This window comes from Myotis yumanensis, unplaced genomic scaffold (genome assembly GCF_028538775.1).
Source record: "Myotis yumanensis isolate MYYU_CA2020_CCGP unplaced genomic scaffold, mMyoYum1.0.hap1 SCAF_5, whole genome shotgun sequence".
Taxonomy (NCBI): domain Eukaryota; kingdom Metazoa; phylum Chordata; class Mammalia; order Chiroptera; family Vespertilionidae; genus Myotis; species Myotis yumanensis.
Genome location: NW_027223756.1, coordinates 51,916,346 through 51,935,702, shown reverse-complemented (window position 1 = coordinate 51,935,702; position 19,357 = coordinate 51,916,346). Strand labels below are relative to the sequence as shown.

The following is a 19,357-nucleotide window of genomic DNA, read 5'->3' as shown; positions in this document are numbered from 1 at the left end:
CTTCTCTAATAACAGTGTGCAATATAAAGCCTTGCTGTTATTTTTGAAGGGGTACATAGGGTTTGAACCCCCGTGGCTGTCTTTAACACCACTTGAGTTGTGAGAATTAAGTCAGAACTTCAAAGAGACATTAGCTATCTATGTAAGCTTATAAGTGTCATTTTAATGTTTTGTACGTTCCCCGTGCCTCCACCTTCTTTGATGAAAAAGTCTATTTTAAAATTGGTAAGAAAAATATTTAACATAATGAGATGATGAGTCAGAGTTTTTAAAAAGCTAAAAAGGGAAGACGTACTTAAATAATGCACCTTTTTATTTTTTGTAGCTACATCTGACTCATGACATATAATGTATTCTGCTTAAGTTCAAAGTTTCCTCTTACAAAGAGAGTTTTATGAAACAACTCTTCTTCAGACCATTTTTACTTCAATTATAGTAGCAGGTTTTGGAGTTTAAATAATTAACAACCTCTGAGTGAACTTTTATCCAAATGACTCCAAGTCACAAAGAGAACAGTCCTCTTTCACCAAGTACCTTTTGTGCTAGAGTGAGACCCATCCTATTCTATTTTTCCCCTTCATGTCTCTCTTTGAAGAAAGATATGTGATTTGTAAAGTAATGAAAAATATGTACCAGTTAATGAAAACTGCTATGTTGGGCTCATAATGCAAACTGGAATTGCTTCAGTGTAAGCTTCATATACCTGAATTATAATAGGGAAAAAGGTAGATTTCAGAAGTCAAAATTGCTGTGTGCACTGTACGAGTATCATGTAGCAGTTAAGCCAACCATCAGGGGTGACCTAATCTTATACCCCCTCCACCCCCACCCTTTGTCAAGAAGCTGTAATTGTCATTTAGGCAGCATTTTTTTTTTTTCAGCTTTAACTCCACTGGACACTCCAAAACTGGGCACTTACTCCATCAACCTACTTATTGATTTCACCATATGTTATCTTTTTAGTTTTTTAAAAATTACTTTTATTAGAATGTTTGTAAGAGTATATGGGAGACTGTCACCTCCAGATGCTTCAGGTGATGGGATAAGAGAGCCATTCTTTTGGGGACAACACCCTGAAGAATTTTGTGCAGAAGAACATGTAGTTTAATAAACAAAAGAAAGTTAAGAGGCAAATCTATTTCCTTTTTTAAAAATCAGAACGAATAATGCAGCAATCGTTTCAAGAGTGGGGAAAAACTTTCCCCCCCGCCCCTCGATTTGGCGACTAGCGGGATAAATTCGAAGAACTCCATCCCACCCCCGCACGCGCGTCCCCCATTCTTTCCACATAGAGCGGTTGCAAATCCCTGGCTGAGTCCGCCCTGGGAGCCTTAGGGCACCTTCCTCTTTGCTGTGTGTGTGTGTGTGTGTGTGTGTGTGTGTGTGTGTGTGTGTGTCTAGCTCTCGCTCTTTCCCTCAGTCTGTGCCTCCGTGTGTGTGAGTGTGTGTGTGACAGAGAAAGAGAGAGAGAGAGAGCGCGCGCGAGAGGAGAGCGAGCGAGGGAGAGAGAGAGCGAGAGCGAGCTGTGAGCTGTGCTGCCGCCGCCGCTGCCCTTTGATCCCGACATTAGTGTTAGGGGCTCGGAGACACAGAGCGCGGCCATAGACACAGCCGCACCGGCGCTCATTTATTTATACCTCCCATCACACGCGCGAGCTCGGGGCACACACACACTCACACCTATTAGGTCCGTTTCCATTGAAGAATATTGCGCTCGGGGGACAAGCCAGGTGCACGACCAAAAAAAATTAAAAAAAAAAAAAAAAGAAAGGAAAGAAAAGAAGAAAACCCCTCTTCTGGCTCCAGGAAACAAGCTTCAACCCATTGTACACACCGGAGAGAAGGGGTTTCCCCCGGCCCGCCCGCCCGCCCCCCAACTACCTCCCCGCTCCTGCCCGTGTCTGCCTCTCTGCCCCCACGGGGGTTTATTTGATCTCACATTAACCAAGGAGGAGAATGTGAGAAAAGGGGGAAAATGCCCAGGAGGAAGCAGGAGCAGCCCAAGCGCCTTCCCTCACGTAAGTCATCCCTTCTCCACCTCCTCTCGTGCCATTTTCTCGCCCTCCCTCTCCTCTTTCCCCTCCGCAGCCTCCTCCGTTGTTTTCTGCATTAGTTTAGGGTTACAGAGGTGAAACTGACAAAGACACAGCCCGGGTTACTCCTCGTTTAGGTCTATGCCGAGGCAGCCATGTTGGTGATGATCAGCCCCGTGCCCTTTCTATTCTCTCTCTCTTTTTCTTTCTTTCTCTCGGCCCCCCTCTTTTTTTCCTTGAGATCGAGCTTTTCCCCCCGTCCCTTCCCCTCCCCCTCCTCACTCCGGATTGCTGGGGGGAGGGGGCCAGAGGAGGAGGAGGGGAGTCGTGTGGATGCCGGTTTTTGTGTGTGTGTGTGTGTTTTAATCGGGGGCTGGAGGGGAGGTGGGAGAGGTTGGAATCTTTAAAAAAAAATCCCTGGCGGATCCCATCGCCTGAGGGTGCGGGGGTCGGGGTGCGCGGAGGGCCGGGGGCCGTGACATGGCGTTTGGGGGTGTCGGGGCGAGGGCGCGCGGCCGCCCGCCGGGGACAGGATCCAGGGAGAGGTCCGTCTCCGGCTAAAGGTTGCGCCGGGGTTGGTCGGCCCCGGAGCCGGCGGCGGCAGCGGCGGCGGCGGCTGGGGCAGGAGCAGGAGGAGGCGGAGGTGGAGGCGGCGGCGGCGGAGGAGGGGAGTCGGGGGCGGGCGAGGCGGGAGCGGCTGGGGAGGGTGTGGGGGCACCGCACACAAACACCCGGTCCACACGCGCCGCGGGGCGGCTGGTCCCGCGGCGCCGAGGCGAAGGGGCGAGCCGGGGCGCGGGGCGCGGGGCGGGGGGCGAGGCCGGGCAGCGGCGGGCGGATGTGGGGTGCGGGAGCTGCGCCGAGGCGGAGGCAGGAGGCAGGGCGGCTCGCGGCGCGCGAGGTCCCTGCAGAGCGGAGGGGAGGGGAGGAGCAGGGCTCCTGGCCGCAATAAAATGCGGGGTCAGTCGGAGCAGACGGAGCCGGGCGAGACTCGGGCGCTCAGGCCCCCCTTCCCCGCGAGCTGTGCAGAGTCCAGGACTAAAGTGCATCGCAGCCCTCCCCGCTGCAGCCACACACGGCCACTGGAGACTCACGCCCGCCGGCACGGTCCGGTCCCCTTCCCCTCCTCCACCCGCACCCCGGGCCCTCTCCGCCCTCTCTCCGGCTTTTCTTTGCGAGACTCCGAACTTTTCCCCCACTCCCTCTCCAGCCCCCACCCCCCAATCTTTCTCCGCTTGGAGTGTTCTGAGATGCTGCTCAAGCTAAAAGTGAAGGAGAAAGAAGCGACTAAAAATATCCCCCGGGGCCGCCCGGCTCCTCGCATGCAGGGAGGAGGGGGCAGGGGAGCAGGCGTGGGGCGGGGTGACGGGGAGGAGGGGACGCCGGAGGCGCCAGAGGGAGGGGTCGGGGAGACGGAGGGTCAATTTCTCTTCTCTCCCCCCGCGCGGCTCCCCTCTCTGGGCGGTTTGGCGCGGCTCGGAGTCCGAGCCTGCAAAACCCGGGCCGGGGGCGGGAGCGGAGTCGGAGCGCCCGCCGGCCCGGGTGTCAGGCCGACGTGGTCGGTCACCTGAAGTTCACGGAGGGTGGGGGAAGGGTTAAGGTTATGGTGTCTCGGGCTCCGGTTGTGTGTGAGCGTGTGCGTTTCCGCTGCAGACAGGCAGCGCGATCGATCTCCCCCTCGCGAAATCTCCGTGGCGGTGCCGGCCCGGGGGCCGCGCAGGGGGCGCGTGTGGCTCGGGCCGGGTGCCCCCGCGGCTCCGTGTCCCCCGGGCCGCGGCCAGAGTGGCGAGCAAGGGCACTCGCGGGCAGCCCTCTCCGCAAACATTCCTCTTTTCTTTCCCCTTCCCGGTACGCTGGAGTCGGCGCACAGAGCTTGGGTTGTGCTTTTTTCCCCCCTTCCTTAAAAAAAAAAAAAATGCCCCTGTGCAGTCCTTTCTTCGCCTGCCCGCTAGAGGTTCTGAGGATAATATCACATATGTAATATATATGCACATAAAATCGCTCGCAAGCGGCGGCGTGTGTAGGGGAATTTCGTGCGAGGAAAGAGAAGGCGGTGGAGTCGGGGAGGGCGAGTTGGGAGGCTCTGCGCTGCGATTCACAGAAAACTCGCAGCAGTTGGTGGCAGAGTGTGTGCGTGCACATGGCCGGCCGGCCACAGTTCCTAGCTCTTTTGGGGGGAGTGAGGGGGGGGTGCGGGGGGGAAAGGAGAGGAGGCAGGACTCCCCGCGGGGTCGGGGCGGGGGGAGGCTTGCCCTGCTCGGACAAAATGGGCTTCAGTGCTCTCTGCGAACTTGCCCTTAGATGGCAACTTTGGGAGCTGATGAGTTTGTGTGCGAAAGCCCAGGGCGGTGAGGTTATTTGGTCCCTTTCCTTTCTTCTCATCTGCTGCTTAAAAAAAAAAAAAAAATGTTGGCGAGGTTAGAGGCAGGGTAGGAGAGGAGAAGGGATTTATCTGTTTAGGCTGTGACGGAGATGGACCGCCTTCTCTCTGTTGTGTGCAGCGCGGTCGGGCAGCTGCAGCCTGCCCTGCTGGTGACCTTGACCCTGACCTCCTGCGACTACCCTTTCAGTCTGAGAGGAAATTCAGGCTCCATTTTAGCTCGTGTGCTTGGACCTCTTCTGTGCGCTGGTGCCTGGTGATTAAGTTATATTTTAAGAGTGGGCTCTCCCACCCTGTTCTCTAATTGAATACTGTTATGCACTAAAAAAAAAAAAAGAAAGAAAGAAAGAAAGAAAGAAAGAAAGAAAAAATCAACTCTTCTAGCCACATAAAGCTACTTGAAGTAAGAAGCAATTACCTTCGGAGATACTGTAAATGTCCCTCCAGTTTGTAAAGGGAAGCTAATTGGAGAAGCTTTTTCACTTACCTTTGCATTGAATGGATTTTTGTGGGTGTGTGCTGCTTGTTTAAACCATGGTTTACACATGTTTTATAAGCAATTTGCATTGGGACTAAGACACATTTCTGGGCAAATGGTGTATTTTGCAATTCAGACAGTAACCCAAGGCTTGCTAAGTGCCGATGAGTCTTGAAGAGACTTGCAGTTTGTGGAGAAGTAACAAATATTGACTTTGGTAAATAGTGTTAATTGGTATTTAATGTAGAAAATAATTGTAGTCCTAAAATCCTGGTTCTAAGGCTAAATCCTTTATTGTTTGCTTATGTGTGTGGAAGAAGGATTTTTCTTTTCCTGGAGAACTGTTTTGTTTCAAAGTTAAAATTTAGTTAGTCTGGGGATCAAAAAAGTCATCCCAGGGTTTTAAGGAGTTATCTAAGGGCAGATTTAAAATTTGACCCTCGAAGGAGTGATGTGTGTAATTTGGAGAGTGGGGGAGGGTTGGAGGGAGAATGAGGTAGGAAAATTGCTTTTGAAACCCAAGAGCCCTTCTGAGGAAATGCAAAAGTGGTGAACAGTCACTGTTGATATAAGGTTTTAAGAATCTAGAGAACCTATAAACACACATTTAAGGAGTTCAAGTTAGAATACAAAGAAAAAAGAAACTTGTGAAATCAGAATCTCTAGAAAATTTGGAATACTTTCTACTTTATCCGAGGTCCCCTGCCTTGTCTCTGCACCTCCCATACGTAATTGCTGCAAATAGACTCTTTCTCTGTGTGTTGAATCTATTTTCCTGTTACTAAATCTACACCAGCCAGGCGCAGTGTGGCTGTACAAAGGCCACTGTCCTCCTCCTCCACAGCACAGACACCAGGGAACCTGGAAGTTCCACCCTCGAGTAGATTAGTCCTGGAAGTCCAGACTAGCACTTGGTATTATCTGATACCAAGTCTGGGGTGAGCCTCGGCCCCTGGCACCGAGTCCCAGCAATTCCCCAGGCTGGGCTTCGGCCTGCTAAGGTTTCCTAGCTCCTTCTGTTCAACTGAACACCCATGGGACTGTTCAGAACTGAATTAGCTTTGGGGATGGGCGAGCCTTTAACCTGACACTAGTAACCTAAGCGTTAGGTTTCTGATTTAAAATTCTACACAGTCATTTCCTTCTGGGCCTCTGAGAGAGAGAGAGAGAGAGAGAGAGAGAGAGAGAGAGAGAGAGAGAGGGAGAGAGAGAGAGAGAGTTATATGAGCCTCTTACATAGGCAGAAAAACAAAAAGTCCTGTCCTATAGAGTTGAATGATGATCCGACTGGCTACAAATGAAAAAGAAGTTATACGCTAGCTTTTGGAGGTGACCCCCCACAAAGGTTGTTAAACCTAAATTATTTTGTGGAAGTGGCTTTAAAAAGCCTTTATTTCTTGGCCTAGAGTGGTCATTATCATTTTGGGATTTCACTGTGACTCTGCTGCTGCTGTTGATGGCCCCTTTATCCTTTTATAAAAGTTCTTTCCATTCACAAGGTCCAATACCGTGTCCACAAAATATCCTAGAGGTCCTTGGAGCTATACCATGTGCTTATCTTTCGCAGAATCCTGAACTGCATAGCTTAAAAATGTCAGCCTGAGAAAGAGGAACAGAGAGAAACTGATACTGTCTGTGACTGTTGGCCAGGCTGGGGCTCAATACATTACACTGGGGATCACAAACTGAGGGAAAGGGTACGGAAGGGCTTTCTCCTGTGTTGGTTGCATCTGTAAATCCTTTTTCCATGGATGCCATCTGCACTTGCAAGTTTTCCTCATTGGCTTCAACTCACCAGAAACGTGGATGAGTTTACATCCTATTCTATTTACCACTGGAAATCGGCCTGAGGCCGTGCTCAAGGGACGCACAAAGGAAAAGTGAATAAAACGGTTGTTTTGTTAGTCTAGTATTTTCATTGTTTACTCTGCTGTGGGTCAAGACCTGAACAGGTTATTGTGCTCTTCATTAACAAAACTTTTAAAATTCTCCCTTGCTTTCTAGTAAAATTTGGAAAGCAAAATGACTGGCAAGCAACCGGATCCCTTGTTTTTATATTTTTAGGAGTCTTTATATGTCTGATGGAAGAGAAAGGTAGAAAACCTAACTCTTTTTTCTACTTATTCTTATTAATTTTTTTCAGTGTGGAGGCCATACCTTATAACTATGACAGGAACCACAGGGAAAATTGTCAAATCTGAAGTAGTAAAGTATTTCACTGCTCCTGTCAGCCAGAGCTAATGATTCTGAGGTGCCTCGTAGCAGGCTGAGTTGATACTGGGCAATAATGGCTATTTGTTCTCCTAAAAAGAAATCCATATATTCCTAATACAGTAAGTAGGGTCCACTGAGCTTTCCTGTTAAAATAAGAAAGATAGCTCAAAATCACATTCCTTCTAATGCTTCAAAATAGTTTCTAATAAAAAAATTGATTTTTAATTTATCTACGTGCTGCCATCTCGCCCTGGGGATGACACGGCTGCTGTGCGGTGACAAGCCTCCCGCACAAAGTGTTAATAAATCATGCTGGAGAAATAGGAACTGGACAGCTTTCGGCCAGGGTTAGAGCTCGCTGTGCATTTGGAGTTTTAGAGTCTTTGAATGGCCTCTATTAGGAGAGTTCCAAGAGAGGTGTGGAAAATCGCTGTCTTTCGAGGCTTATAAAACTAGATGGACAAAGGCCGTGGAAACACCCAAGGGATGGTGTTGTGTTGGAGTAACCAGGCAGGCTTCTCCTGGGGTCAAAAGTTGGCTTAAAATACAAGGAGTCCTATTAATGTCAAAATGTTCTCGTAGGAAAGATTGGATTCGAAATGTATGGTGCCCGGCTGGGTTGCTAAACTCGCTTATTTACTCATCCCAGTAGTGTGGGTTCAGATCCTGTCCGAATGAGTTTAGTTTCAGCAAAGAGAAAAACTCATCTAGTATCACTGACTCTGGTCATTTATATGCAAAGTGGTGTCTTTGGACTCAAAAGATGCCAAGGTGTGAAGGAAATGATGGCGGAGCCCAAACAGCCCCGGTGGACAAAGCTGCCTTGGTTTCTGTGACTGGTCCGTAATGCATCTGAGAAAGCTAAGGAGAGGGCAGCATCTTCCTGAGGGTAAGGTAACGCAGTGCATCACAGCTTTTCTTGCTGAAGTTGCCTCCTCCTGCCTCTGTTCTTTAAAAATCACTGCTGGTGCATTAGGAGAGGAGGACAGAAACACAGACACCGAGCTGGAGCTGATCGCTCCATTCTGAGGGATGCATTAGTCATTCTCTATAATTTCATCAGACTGATCCCAGAACAAGATAATGAGAGTGTGACCTACAAAATAGGACTTTTGGGGGGCGTTACAGGCTTTCTAGCGTAAGGTTTTACAAGACCATGGGCTTTGTGGTGAAAGAATAGATTTTGAGATTTCTCTTATCGGAAACAAATTCAGATCAGGCCTAGTTATGGTAAGGACATGCGGCTAGCTCCCCCCGCCTTTCCCCCATCAGATTTCATTACTATTCTGGCTTAATTAAGGTGCTCTGGAATCACATTTTAGAGATATAGTTAGAAATGAAGGTACTTGGTCCGGTTTTGATGCATTCTTGTCTGTTTCTTCCTTTGCTAGGTGTAGCTCAGTAAGTCTAGTAGGACCAAGTGTACAAATACTTTATGGTTCATCGTAGCTGAAATTTCTTTTGTCATGTTTCATAAGAAATAATGTACAAAGCACAGACCTTAGAAATTGCTAAGATGATGTGGTGGGCTGAAGTTTCTAGCTGCCTTCCCCTTCTGCTTAGGAGCAAGTTTTGCACTTCTATCCTCTGTCTGTAAATTACATTTTTATGATATGCGAGAATAGTGTATGACTAGGTGCTGAAGCAAGGGCCTCTCAGATGACTCTTCTCCTTCCCCAGGGACCGACCTTGGGACGGAATTGCTGTAGCTACAAGGTGGTTTCATAAATTAAAAATCAGACTTTAGCTGCATGGGTGCAGATTGCTGTTTATTTGCTCAAAGTCAGCTTCACTGCGTATACTCACAGACACACACAGAGGCTGCACTGTAGCTAATTTTATAAAGTGTGCAGTGATACCCGCCCACGGTGTGAGATCGGCATGTGGCCTGTAGCAACTCTGCTTTTCACAGGCTGGCCCGGGGTTCTGTTCAATGCAGCAGAGTCCGTGTGCCTAAAAAGGATATTGCTTCCAGCTGTCCATTCCCTTCTTATGAACAAACACCCTCCACCACTCAAGTTCTGTTTCTAGAGTTCTGAAATGACTAAGGCGTAGGTACTCTTTGCTTCTGTTTTTTAAAGAAAGTCCCAGTTCAGCCCAGTGCTATCTACCAGCAAGGAAGAAATGCATGGGCCTTCTCCGAGGCTTGGGCCTGAAAAAGCTGACCCTAAAATGATACCTACCTCTCTTTCCGGCAATTTCTGCATGGTTCAGGAACGTGGTTAGAACCCCTTAGAAGTGTGCAGTGAAGGAAAAAAGGCCAGGAGGGAGAGAGATGGGATCTCAGGGTGAGCTACTTTGCGTGCTCTGGAGAAGCTGGCCTTCTGGAGGGACCAGAGAGGGCCGGGGGAGTGGACTTTTACATGATCAGCAGCACTCTGCTTCTCTGGGATTTCAAAACAAGCTACTGTACCTGTGTAGGGGATAGATTCTTCTAACATTATATCAGTGGTTCTCAACCTTCCTAATGGCTGCGACCCTTTAATACAGCTCCTCATGTTGTGGTGACCCCCAATTTCGTTGTTACAAATTGAACATAAGTAAAGCATAGTGATTAATCACAAGAACAATATGTAATTATTTATGTGTTTTCTGATGGTCTTAGGCGACCCCTGTGAAAGGGTTGTTTGACCCCCAAAGGGGTTGCGACCCACAGGTTGAGAACCGCTGCATTATATAGTGCTAGGGTCCTAGGTTGTCTGCTGGTGGATTTTAGAAAGCTTTTGTTTTGCAGCGGGAGAGAGAAAATATAATGTGACTTCACCCTCTTTTCACTGTGTCTGCTGTATATGGTCCCACTTAAGTAAAACCAGAGACTCACATGCTTTTTTAATGCACAGTGTGGTGGTCCAGTGGACAGACTCCGGAGCCAGGCTGTTCAGATCCCAGCTCTGCCACTAACTAACGGTGTGGCTTTGGGCAAATTACTTAGCTTCCCTGTCCTCTGTTTTCCTCATCTTTCAATAGTTCCTATATCATGAGGTTATTGCAAGGATTGATCGAATACTTATATAAATATCAATATTATGTGCACATACAAACCATGCCTAATTGGTGCCTGCTGCATTGAAGGAGCTCAAGAAGAAGGAGCTATTATTAAGTATATGAACTAGGTTTCTATTGGCTTAGATTGTGATTAGATTACAGTCATTTCTGACCCAGACCTTTTTGGTGACTTCTGGGTTTTTTATTTTTTTCATTTTCCATATATCTAATTAGGGTGATGAGGAATAATATGGTCTGGTAAAATTCTTTTACAGGCTGTTATAATAAGGCTTGACTAATACTTGTTTCATAGGCCAGCAGTATTACATTCGACTTTTACTATCAGAATGGGTTCCTGTGTGTATATGATTTGACCTGAATTGTACCTAAATTGTATAATAATCATTCGAATTATGACTGAGTTTCCTGTAAAGTGAGGGTAGTGAATCCATGTTCACAGTCTTACAGTGAGATTCAAATGAGAGACTAGGTGATTAATAAATGTTTTTTTCATTTACTCAACCTTCAGCCCACTGATTAAAATTACCGGGGGGAAATTTATATTGGTTTTTCCATGTGTTGTATAGATAACAGTTGAAATTTTGCATGAAAGGAAAAAAGGCATGGTGTGCTGTTTCTAACTGTAGAAAACCAATCCAAGAGAACACATTCAATGAAGGGCTGAGAGGTGTGTGTATGTGTGAGTTTGTGTGTGTGAGATAGATCATATCAGCGGTCACTAGCTCGTGGCCTGTGACTGTATGTTGAAAAGCTTGAGACAGCATTTGGAAATGGGCAGTTTCACATAAAAATAAAAATTTTAGCTTCTTTTGAAAACTTGGAAGAGCCAGCAGCAGTGGGCCCACCTCCCCACATGGCAGCAATCTGCTGTCGTCAGTGGCGGCTGTCTCCCTTCCCCGGGCATGTGTTCGTCAGTCTGCCACAGTTCCTACCCCTCTGCCGCCTGTCCCCATCTGCACATACACCTGCCCGTCTCCCTTGTGTATCTTACCTTCTGGCCTCTGCAGGCATGTGGATTAGAAACTGCCTTATATCCCCCAATATTCTGTATTTTTTTAATTCATCACCAAGGCTAAGGCATTGTAAATAACATTCTGTGGCTGTACCAAGAAGCAGCAAGTACATGGGATTAAGATCCTGGTACCAGGTGCATGAGTTACATCCTGGCTGCACCACATTTTAGCCGTGACCTTGGCAAGTTACTGCAGTTCGCTGCCTGTTTCTCATCTGTAAAATGGGGAAGCATTGTAGGTTGTATCACAACTATGTGAGTTCATACATAAAGATATTTATATTATACTCGTGCCTGGCACAAAATATGTGTGCAATAAGTGCCGGCCACATTGATACACATGAAGTGTAAATTCATTTCAACTAAGGCTCTCACTAGGATTGCTTTAATGGCACTGTGTGATTAATCACAGACAATTATTGCTTCCTATCAGTTTCTGATCATCGTCAGCCCAACCCAGTGGTTCTCAACCCTGACTGCACATTAGAATCACCTGGAAGATTTAAAAAATGTAAACACCCCCAGAGATTTAAATTTAATTAGCCCAAAGTGGAGCCTGGGTATGGGCATTCTTTTAAAGCTCCCCGGGTGATCCTAATGGATAGTCATGGTTGAGGACTCCTGAACACATGTCTGAGGACTCCCAGATTACCCACACTCCAGCCAAAAATAAAGACGTAAGGTTGAGCCTGGGCCGCTTATTAACAATAATTTGTTAGACTCTTAAAATCCTAAAAATAGCTCATGGACCTGAATAATTGACTCCCGATTGGAAACCAGAGGCTTAAGGAAGGACTAGCACTAGTCATGAGACACAGCTTCCAGTCTGGTCTGTCCCCCTCTCCCACCACAAACATTAGAGTTTCTCACTAGCTTTGTGACCTTGGGCAAGTCACTTCACCTCTCTGTGCTGATGTAGTGCCATGTTGTAAAATGGATAATAGTATATTAACCACATTCTGTATTTGTATTATGCTTCATTGTTCACAAAGCATTTTCACTAATATTATTTGTCTATGAGGCAGACAGGGAAGGGCTCCTCTAACCAATTGGACAGAAGTAAAAATTGAGCCCGTGGCACCCGTGTCAGCGCTGTCAAGGACTGGAGGGACCATCTCTTGAGGTCCATTGCATCTCTGAGGTCTGTGAAATCTTCATGGGGTCCCGAAACCTGAGGGACATGCCTTCTCCAGCCGCACCTCCTCTTGGAGGCCCTCCAGTGTACAGGAGGACCCCTTAGGTGCTGATGGAACACACTGCTCTGATTCAGGAAAACTTATGACATTTCTTCCTCAGAGATTGATTTTGACTTCAGACTAAGCAGAGGGCAAGAGAATAGAGTCACATGCAATGACACTGTCTGGGGTCTGAATTATGTACTCCATATGGAGAATACTGCCTTGGTGTAATGACCTAGAATTATGAGTTGTTTTCTGATCTGTGCTTGTTTGGCCCTATTTGTTAACCCAACAGCCCGCTAGACCAGGGGTCCTCAAACTACGGCCCGCGGGCCACATGCAAATACAAATATTGTATTTGTTCCCGTTTTGTTTTTTTACTTCAAAATAAGATATGTGCAGTGTGCATAAGATATGTGCATTTGTTCATAGTTTTTTTTTTTAACTATAGTCCGGCCCTCCAACAGTCTGAGGGACAGTGAACTGGCCCCCTGTTTAAAAAGTTTGAGGAGCCCTGCTCTAGACTGTGAAACACAGCTGTATTTGGGAGGGAGCAAAGTGTGAGACACCTTCTGCTTTAGGAGATATTTTTGAAACGTGCATTCTGATTTCTCCTTTCGAGGGGAAAGCAGACCTCAAATAATAACTGACTGGGTTTTAATCTGACCTTAAGAAAGAGGGAAATCAAATTATATCAAGCTTCTTTCTGACATTTATAGGAAGAGAGAAATTTCATAATCTAGAAGTAGGGTTTGGGTTGGCTAGAGTACTTGATCATAGTTTCGAGTGCTGTATACCAGTGGCTACTTGAATACTTGTTGATAGGTGAGGAAATATATACAAAAGAAAATAAATAAATACAAGTATTTAAAATATGAGTTAAGTGTACTCCATAAGGCTGAAGCCATACAAATCACAGGTATTAATTTGGTTTATTAGTTTATTTTAAAAAAATCTATATTGGCTTTTTAATGAAAAAAAGCAGTACCTGCTTCGTATAAATAATGAAAGCTAGGTAGGAATGTTTAAAGTAAAATGGGAAATATCCCAGAGATAACCACTACACATCATCAAGCAACATTTAAAATTCAACTTTTATTTGAAGAATGGATGCAGTTTAGTAGAGTTGGATGAGTTAACTAAATTCAAAACAAAGTCTTGTAAACTGATTGGATCACATGTATAATATTGAAGCCCTGACAGGGTGTCCTGATTTAAAGGGGGAAATTGATAAAGTACTCATCAGAAGGGAGGCAACTAGAATGTGTGGGCTCTTGAAATCATATGAGGAATCAATTATTGAGGCAATTGGGAGTGCTAAATTTGAAGATAAGCATTAGAGTGGAGAAAAACCATGCATGGCAACTACACTTAAATATATGAAGTTCTATCAAGTAAAAAAGGGGAGAAACTTACTCTGAATTGTTCATTCTAAATTCTCACCTTGTAACCGATAACTGATACTTGACTGATTCATTGATTCATTCATTGATTCACTCATGCAGCAGTAACTGAGAGCTTCTGTGCCAGGGACGAGGGGTCTGTAGAGCTGAAGTGAGCATAGTCCTTGCTCTTAAGGAGCTCAGAGACAAGTGGGTGGAAAAAGAGATGGAAACAAACAATTAAAATTCAGCTTCAAAAGCATTTTCATCGATTTATAAATGCCGATCAGAAAACAGAGATTAGGACCAATACAGTAGAAGTTATGGAGAATATAACTTTGATTTCTTAAGTCAAGGCCTGTCTACTAAATAAAACTGCTCCCAAATGAAACAGAAGATCTGGTGTTCACTAAGAAGCTGGCTCAACCACCTGCCAAGGGTGATTTTCTAAGGACTTCAAGTAATGACTGGTGGGATGGGCAGGAGAAATGTTGAATTCTAAAGTTGTTTAATATTATGAAAAAAAATTCAATAAAGCAAATGTTGCTTTTCTTGGGTTTTATTATAAAATGGGAAATCTCTTCCTACAGCAGGGGAACACTTACCTCAATAGAATGAATTGAAAGCCTTTTGAGAATAAGGGTGTATGTCAACCCTCATGGTGTCACCGTTAGAGCAGTGAAGACTTGATTGGCTGAGAGTTGTAGCTTTACCTGGTGCTCATTCATTAAGAAAAAGTTTTGAGGATGCAGCCTCTGCTGACTGTTCTTTCAAATGTTGACACAAAACAATCACAGAGGATAAGTACAAATCAATATGCCAACTAGGACAATATAATAGGAATCAGCTGTGTAAATGTTCGAGGCAACTCGGATTAAGAGTAATGGGTAATAGGTTCTTGGAGAGGAGTGATACTTAAAGCATCCCCAAGGAAATGATGGATTTAGATCCGAGAAGAGAGGGGAGAAGATTCCAAACAGAAAAAATGGCTTTAGCCAGAAGAGGTTGAAATAGGCCAAAAGTATGCATGAGACACTAAGAGAGAAACTTTATGGAACCAGAGGACTCATATTGGTAATGTAAGGATAGGAGGTAGGAAAAATATAGTAGGAGCTGGCTCTGGTGATAAGAGATTATGATGGCTAAATTTAGTGGTTTAGATACAACACAAAATTATCTGTGAAATGTGGTAGTTTCTGTCCTTGTGATAAAAATATAAAATAGAGGATGAAGGGAGAAATGGCATTTTTAAGTAGGGAGGGCTGTTGAAAAACCAGACCAGATAGATGGCAGTAGATACAACCTCCATAGTGTCCGTGGAAGAGAACTGCCCGAGTGATGGACTTCCCTGAGGCCAGTGCTGCAGACCCTCTGCCAGAGCTTGCCCTACCCCCCCACTCCCTGCCCCGTTGGCCCTTCCTCACCTATTTGGGTTCCGTTGGCAAGGAAAGCTCCCTTTGAAGGTTGTAAAGTATGTGTTATTTACAAAAAATAATGTAGCTGGCATTCATACACATAAAATGAAACATAACGGTCAAAGCAACATCTGTAAACGTATCGCCCAATCTAAAAAATTCCAACACAATCGAACTTCTCCTATACTCTTCCGCTACCTGTTCCCATTTTCTTCAATTTTCTGTTTATTGTTTCCATTGCTTTTTCTCAATAGCTTTATTATATTTAGTTTGGCTTGTCTTTGAAATGTATAAGATTGGTAGCATACAGCATGCATTCTGCACCTTGGTTTTTCATGCGACTTATCTTTGTGAGATTTGTCCATGTTCATGCATGTGGCTATGGTGCATGCATTTCTACTGCTCTCTAGTATTGTACTGTACAAATATACCACATTGATGTGTGGTTTGTTTCCCTTTTTTTGCTGTCAGGAACAGTGTTGCTATAAACATGCACATACATATCACTTTGGCCTGAGGGTAAATTTCTCTGACCCTAGTTCTCAAACGTCTTGATCTTAGGGCCTCCTAAAAGTTAGTGAGGACTGCAAAGAGCTTTTTTGTATATGCATTGTACCTATATATAACAAATTAGAGGTTATAACTAAGAAATTAAATAGTTTTATTATTAAAATAATTATTATAAACTATTTAATGTTAACTATAAATAGCATATTTTTATTTAAAAATTTCATTTTTTAAAAAAGTATTTAGTGAGAAGAGTAGCATTATTTTATATTTTTGCAAATGTCTTGGATGTCTGACTTAATAGAAGATAACTAGATTCTCATCTTTGCTGCTGCATTTAATCGTGACTTATTGTTTTGGATGGGGTATATGAAGAAAATCCAGCTTCACATAGCTATGTAATAGCCTTTTCAGATAATTATGGCTATTCTTTGATCCTGTGCCACTGTGTCAAGACTCAAAAAAGAGGTAGCTTCATAAAGTTAGTTGTAATATGAAATATGAAATGACTTCAGTGAACTTTTTATATTCTGTTACATTAAAAACTACTGGTCTATCTTGACTTCGAATGGATCATCATACATTGGTCATTTGAAATATATTGGTTCACTGAGTTATGTAGACCTACCAAATGTTGACATATTTCATTACACAATGTAAAAAAATTTATTAACATCAACACTGATCTTACTTGAAAAGTCTGTATGGGGAAGCTGTCAAGTTCACAGTGCAGGATATGGGTTTTCCAAAATTTAATTCATGCTAGAAAGATTGAATTTTGTCATTGGCTGCAAATACTGTCCATTTTTCTTTCAAGTTTCAGCCTTATTCATTTTCAAAAAATAGTCTGCCAAATACTCAAATTTGAATGACCATAGTTTGTCAGTTATTCTTTCAATTAAAAGTGATATTTCATGAAAAAAGTGGCAAGGTCAGCTCCCAACTCAACTCTCATTACCACCAGGCTTCAGTCATGGCAGAAGTGCTTTATGCATACATTTCATTACATCACACAATATGGAAAGGATGCTTACTCAAGAGTCAGTCTTTAATAAAATTAATAATTTTTACTGCTGCTTCCTCAAAGACATTGTTAAATGAAACTCGTCAGGTTATTTTGTTTTGTGTGTGTGTGTTTACTTTGGGTATGTGGTGGTGGAGAACACAATGATTACTAGTATGATTTGGTGCAACCTTAATTCGAGCTAAGGTGTCAGCATTTTACCCACCATTGCTTTGGCATCATCAATGTAAATGTCAAAGAGTGAAAAGGACAAATAACATCTTGATGTTAATATGTTTTGATCTTGTGGTTTCCTGTGGTCCATAGGGGTCCACAGACCACAGTTTGAGAAACAGTTAACCTGTCTACGTAGGAATGGAAATGTCAAGTCTCTATGTTTGTATTTCTTCAGTTTTACTTGATAATATTATAATACACCACATTGTGAATATTTTCAATGAAGAACCCAAAAGGAGAAGAGAACTCTGAAGACAGGAACCCTTAACCTCACCAGGGGTTTCCGCTTCTGTGAGGTTTCTTTGAAGAAGTCTTTTTCTGTCTGTAAATTAGGATAAAAATGTGCATTTTACTCTATATCTGTTTTAAAATACAAGTCATGTTTTAAAATAAACTCATCAGTTAAATTACTTTTCTTCTCCACAAACATGTGTGTGACCCTGTTGGTCTGTAAAGATGCGCCATGTTTATCCTATGATCCCCAGTCCCCTGGTTAGAGGAGAGAGTCCAGCATGGTTTATCTTGCAGAGTGCATAGTTGCATATAAGAGATGGTTACAGTTTTCAGGCCTGGCAAGCCAAGAGTATTCCCGGTCCTCTGTGTTCTCTTGCTAGGTTGCTTGCTATTCTCACCAGCCATTAACCCCTTTACCCAAGACAGAAACCTGGGCACAATCCTAGATGCCGTCCTCTTCCTTTCCTCCCACATCAAATTGATCACCGAGTTTGTGTGGTTCTACTTCCAGGATGTCTCTAGAATTCACTGTGCCCACTCCCTAACACCGCTTTAGTTTTTGCTATTATTTTCTCCCATAAAAATTGAGATTTTCTTTTTTTCCTCAGTCTCACCTCCCTCCCCATTCTCCTCCCACTGGGCCTCTGTAATCCAGTCTTCACAGTAGTCTTTCTAAAACACTCATGTAATCCAGATAATCCTTATTTAGGATCTTTTAAACATGTCTTAAAAGGATAAAGTTTGCTATTCTTAGAAAAATATAGAAGGATACTTCATCATCTGAGCCCCCTTTCTTCAGCCCTTCCGAACATTCTTTATTTCATTCATATTGAATGATCTGTTTTGCAAGCCACCATGCCTATATTCTTTTCTCTATTTCTGGGATGCCTTTAACCCATCTGATTTGCCTGATAACCTTCTACTTATCCTTCAACACTCAGTTCTCTGAGAAGCCTTCCTGCTGCCCCTCCTTGCCTACCATTGGACCACTTACTGGGCAGCATTAGCCATCCCCTCCCTAGTTCCCATAGGTTTCTCATAACACCTCCCATGCTGCATTAAAAATGACTCATTCATCTGTGTCCTCATTCACTGTAAACTTTTTAAGGATGTGGACTATTTCTCACTCATTTTTGTATATTCTTGCAACATAACAGTTCCTGGTGTATAAGAGATGGCCAGTAAATATTGTGAAATAAATGGAAGGAGAAGTTAAGAACAGATCACAGAATCAAAGAGATAGGAGGTGTTCCATAAACATGGTTGAAGAAATGAATGAATGCAATTAAGAATAGGTCACAGAATCAAAGACTTAGGAGGTAGACCCTAAACACTGTTGAATGAATGAATGAATGAATGAAGTTAAAAATGGGTCACAGAATTAGAAGGTTTTAGGGGTAGAAAAGTTTTTGGAGAACATCTCCTGCTGTCTTCCTCTGTCAGAAATGAGAACACGGTTTGCCTAACTTGTACAACTGGGCTGGGTAGGGATGATGAATGGTGCGGCAGACATTCACTTGGATGTGGCCTAGAGATGACTGGAGAAAGTCATGTGCTCCTGGCGGAGACTTGCCGAGAAGAGCAGAGGCCATGGCCTCCACCACAGGGGGATACCACAGTCTCAGTGCGAGAGAACTTCTGTGGTTGGAAGTCTGTGGCACATTCCAGACTGTAGAGCTTCCCCTCGGCTATTGGCTGTTGCTCTCTCTCTGTCCTCAAACTGTGCCAAGACTGTAAGATTTTCCTGATGACTGGGCATATTCCACATCTGGATTCCATGGTCATAACAGCTAGAAGTTTCCTGTCCTCTTTGGTTGAGGTGATTATGATATAGAGCTGGGTAGCAATAGCAGCAATTTTGAGGTAAGCCCTACTTCTTAAAGTATTCTTTCATCTGAGATTTCTAGGTGCCTGGGAGGGAGGGAAAGGGGAAACTATTTACTAAGTGCTAACTCTGTGTGAGGTGCTTTGCATACATAATTCTGATTTTGCCTTCACAATTACCCTGTGAAATTGCAGGTATCAGCATCCTATTCTATAAAGAAGAGAAAGGCTTTGAGATGTCAGCTGGGTCTTTGGGGAGGCAGAGTAGGGTTTGAGTGGGAGTGTCTGGTGCTGAAACTTCTTATTTTATCAAATTGGGAAGTTCTTGAAGTTGCATATATTGCATGTACTTAAACTGAGAAGAATCTGTACTTTTCTAGTTTATGTGGCCTGTGCTTTGTAGTTTACGGTTGTTTTGCCATCTCTGCAGGACCACCTGTGGATGGGAGAAGGA

At 44.2% G+C, this 19,357-nt stretch overlaps 1 protein-coding gene across 9 annotated transcripts in view; it reads left to right on the top strand.

Moving 5' to 3' along the window:
- The first annotated feature begins 1,405 nt into the window (after positions 1-1,405).
- ZNF827 (zinc finger protein 827) overlaps positions 1,406-19,357 on the top strand; it is a 172,526-nt gene continuing 154,574 nt past the window's right edge. For all 9 annotated transcript variants that reach the window (XR_011471546.1, XM_070415261.1, XM_070415260.1 and 6 more), the window contains exon 1: positions 1,406-2,018. Coding sequence is in view for 8 of the 9 variants with exons in the window: in XM_070415261.1 (XP_070271362.1) it covers positions 1,976-2,018 (43 nt within the window). In the remaining variant the exon portion in view is untranslated. The remainder of the gene's footprint in view (positions 2,019-19,357) is intronic.